Source organism: Cebus imitator, unplaced genomic scaffold (genome assembly GCF_001604975.1).
Source record: "Cebus imitator isolate Cc_AM_T3 unplaced genomic scaffold, Cebus_imitator-1.0 Scaffold607, whole genome shotgun sequence".
Lineage (NCBI taxonomy): Eukaryota > Metazoa > Chordata > Mammalia > Primates > Cebidae > Cebus > Cebus imitator.
Window position 1 is genome coordinate 566,211 of NW_016107922.1, and position 4,304 is coordinate 570,514.

Genomic DNA, 4,304 nt, shown 5'->3' on the forward strand with positions numbered 1-4,304 from the left:
AACATAGAAAAAGGTCGGCTTGTGCAAACCCAAAGACTAAAGATTATGGAGTATTATGAGAAGAAAGAGAAGCAGATTGAGCAGCAGAAGAAAATGTAAGTAGATCCTGGTTGCAGTATTAAGCTAAGGAAGTTTTCAGAAGTCATGAGATGAAGACAGAGCAGGTCTTTGGAGTCAGGCATATATAGATGGAGAGCTTAACTTGACCACCTGCTACTAATATGACCTTGGACAAGTTGTTTAACTTCTCTTTCTTCATTTGTGAAAATGGAAGCCTCATGGGATTCAAAGATTAAACTGCAGGCTGGGCAAGGTGGCTCACACTTGTAGTTCTAGTGCTTTGGGACACCTAGTGCTTGAGCCTAGGAGTTCAAGTTCTTTCTCTACGGGGTTTGTTTGTTTTTTTTTAATGTATTCCTTTCATTAGAGAACTAGGTAAACTTCACATTACATGGCCAAGGCCAGAATAATCTTGCAGTTAGAATGTGTTCAAGAAACTAGCCACAATTTAACCAGATGAGGTTTCAACAAGGAGATGACTGTGTTCCTCCAAATAACCTTCATTTAGGAAGATGGCATTCCTCCAATATGTGGAAAGACAAATGCACTTTCTTCTCTCTGCCACTGAGGAAGAAATTCTCCCTCTTGAGGGACCAACACTATTTCTTTTTTGCTGTTCTTTTCCCTTCTTTATTTGGTTTCCCCTTTCCGTGAAGCTTCTTTAGTCATTTTTGGTCATCCATGAAATCCTGATGCTCGTGTCTGTAGAGTCCAAGAAGTTGGAGTGCCCGCATGAGTCCAGAGTAAGTGTGGTGATCTGGATACCAGTCATAAGTCTCCTTCTTGGCCAAGGGCTATTCACCAAACAGTTTCACCACTTCCTTTTTTTTTTTTTTTTTTTTTGAGACGGAGTTTCCCTCATGTTACCCAAGCTGGAGTGCAATGGCGCGATCTCGGCTCACCGCAACCTCCGCCTCCTGGGTTCAGGCAATTCTGCCTCAGCCTCCTGAGCAGCTGGGACTACAGACACACGCCACCATGCCCAGCTAATTTTTTGTATTTTTAGTAGAGACGGGGTTTCACCATGTTGACCAGGATGGTCTCGATCTCTTGACCTCGTGATCCACCCGCCTTGGCCTCCCAAAGTGCTGGGATTACAGGCTTGAGCCACCGCGCCCGGCCTAGTTTCACCACTTTCATAGACTTGGAGTCGGTAGGCCTGGCGACTTCACCAAATAGCCAGGCACTGAGATGAGACATGTGCAAGGTATATTCTGAAAGGGAGGACGTTTCTTGAGTGGCAAGAAGTTAGAGTTCCTGGACCTGACCTTCCTCACCCATCTCTCTACAGTTTTAAGTGTTACTGATGCTGCCTTTCAATATCATTTTGCAGTAAGATGTCCAATTTGATGAATCAAGCAAGGCTCAAAGTCCTCAGAGCAAGAGATGACCTTATCACAGTGAGTAATTAGCCCCTATTAGTTGTAAAATTATGACATGTTTATTCGTTTGCCTGTTGTAGATTACTAGTTACCATTAATTAAGGAGCTGATGAAATAATTTTTAGAGCGAAAACATTTATTCAACAATTTATTATACTAGGTATTATAATAAGTACAAGAGTGAATAAGAGCCAAGCCCTGTATTCAAGGACCTTCTGATCTAAGGAGCATGTAAGACCCTCCTGGATCACCGCACACACTATGGGTGTATGGCACAGTACATGAGGGTGCAGGGACCAGTGAGGCTGATACAGAGGCCGTGAGTGTGAGACTAAAGAGCTTCACCTGTTTTCAACAGAAAGCCATGGATATTTTTGTATTGTTTTGTGGAGAACATCATAAATAAGGTTCATGATATAAGCGTGCATGCTAAATTTAACAGGGAAGAGGCTAGAAAGAAAACCTTATGGAAAGTATTATTATTATTATTATTTTTTATTTTTATTCTTTTTGAGACAGAGTTTCGCTCTTATTACCCAGGCTGGAGTGCAATGGCGCGATCTCGGCTCACCGCAACCTCTGCCTCCTGAGTTCAGGCAATTCTCCTGCCTCAGCCTCCTGAGTACCTGGGATTACAGGCACGCGCCACCATGCCCAGCTAATGTTTTGTACTTTTAGTAGAGACAGGGTTTCACCATGTTGACCAGGATGGTCTCGATCTCTTGACCTCGTGATCCACCCACCTCGGCTTCCCAAAGTGCTGGGATTACAGGCGTGAGCCACCGCGCCCGGCCTATGGAAAGTATTATAATCCTTCAAGGAAGAGGGCAGAAACTTTCAGAAGCGTACCACTTCACTGAGAAAGTGTAGAGATATTTGGAGTATATTCGTAAACCAAACAGGGATGCCTTCGTTTCCACTGTTACTCATTGTGACTGTGGAGTACCTAGATTGCTTATGAGATGGAGAAATGAGTTACATAAATATTGAGATAGAAGAAACAAAATTACCATCTTTGCAGATACGGTTATTCAACCAGAAAATATAAGGTTCAAAAAGCATAAGATCCTATAACTAATCCAGAAATGTGACTGTCTGTAAACACAATAGGAAATACATAGTTTTCCTTCATACCAATAATAACCAATTTGCAAGTAAAATAAAAAATAGATCTCTCTATAATAGCTACCGAAATATTAAATTACTAGGAGTAAGTCCTATACGAAAAAAAAACTTTAAAAATACAAAACTTAGATGGAAGACATACTGTTTTCTTAGATGAGAAAGAAGCAGAAACCCAGATTGATCTAGTATGGTGACTGTGAGAACTGAATAGTGGCATTAGTGTTGATGCATTTTATGGGAAGACTTGTCTGACGTTGACTACTGATCGACTCCACCTTTTCTCCAAGTCCATCACTAAATTCTGAGTATCAGGTGTGGATAACTAGGAGAATGGTGGGTCCGTTCACAAAAATGGGAAATTGCTGAAATGTTTTGTTAAGAAAAATAACTAGATCTTTTTTCTGTTTGTTTGGCATCCCTGGGTGGACTTGACTTTTGGACATGTTTGAGGGGCCAAGAAACCTCCAGATGGAAGTATCAGTGAGGATGTCAAGTGTGAAGGACTGATACTTACTGTAGAGATGGCTTACTAACGTAACTCCCATATTACTTCACATAGTAAAAGTTGACCCAAATTTAAGTGCTTTATCTGCTTTTAGACTCCAGGAATGGGGGAAAATAGAAAATCTTTTGCTAATTTATCTTGTCACATGGGATTAGTTCACCCCTTTAAAATGCAAAAGGAAGAGTAAAGAGTTTCCTGGGGAAATGTTGACTGCAAAATGTTACTAGCTCAGGACAACTGTTATTTTGTGCCTTCTCTAAAGTGTCAATAATCAGGAGTTGATTTCCTTCCAGGGATTCAGATTTCTTTAGCAACTTGGATTGATTGAACTAACTTAGAAGCAGCTTTTAGAATAATAGTATGTCTCAGGGAAGGTAGTTTGTTGTAGAAGGCCTTGTGGCTTAAGAGCCAATCAGCTGTGAGTTTAAATGTCAACTCTACCATGTTCGTTTGTCTAAATTATTATTTCTGGCCCTCAGTTTTCTCTCGTATGCATTATATATGTTATATTCATTATGATGTTTGTTTCAGAGGACTTAGGAGAACCGAATGAGAGAACGCATTTAAGTCCTCTGGCATCTGACATTTGGCATATCATATCTAAGAAATGTTAGTTCCTGTTCTCTGTCTCCATCAGTGATAACCCTTCCTACTCATAATAGGCCTGTGTAGCTTTCTTAGCTTATTGGTGCTAATGCCCAGGAAGCCAGTTGACTAGATTTTTCATTATTTAGGCCCAAAGTAAAAAATGACAACTGTGACATCTGTGTAGATATTATTTATACAATTCAAAAAAGTTTAGAGGCATGTACTGTTCATGTCTTGGCAGCATTCCTACATATAAGTAGCAAGGGCTGTAACATAAGGTTATAGCAAAAGGTTATGATCTTAGCCAGTGAATAGGCTTTGGAATTAGGTTTTTTATTTGGTTTGTTTGTTTATGCTGCCTTTTTGAAGGTTGATAATAGCGGAAAGGATTTTGAGAAGATCATTTAACATATTAGAGAAATGGTTTTGATGATACGTTCTCTGATGCTGCCCTGTTTTAGATGGTGTACTGACCTTTTCGTAACTGGATGTAAACAACCCATAGATTTAGTGGATTTGACTTTACGTCTAATTTTCACGTATTATTTCTTGCCTTTGTTTTCTCTTTGCCTGGATTTTTTAATCACTTGTTTATATTTTATTAGCTAATTTTTTTTTTTTTTTTTTTTTTGAGGCGGAGTCTC

General features: G+C 39.8%; 1 protein-coding gene across 1 annotated transcript in view; it reads left to right on the top strand.

The window, feature by feature from the left end:
- The window catches only part of ATP6V1E1 (ATPase H+ transporting V1 subunit E1), a 44,327-nt gene that overhangs the window by 13,481 nt on the left and 26,542 nt on the right, over window positions 1–4,304 (top strand). Inside the window, exons 3-4 of the mRNA XM_017516874.1 lie at window positions 1–95; window positions 1,394–1,460. Of these exons, the coding sequence (XP_017372363.1) occupies window positions 1–95; window positions 1,394–1,460 (162 nt within the window). The remainder of the gene's footprint in view (window positions 96–1,393; window positions 1,461–4,304) is intronic.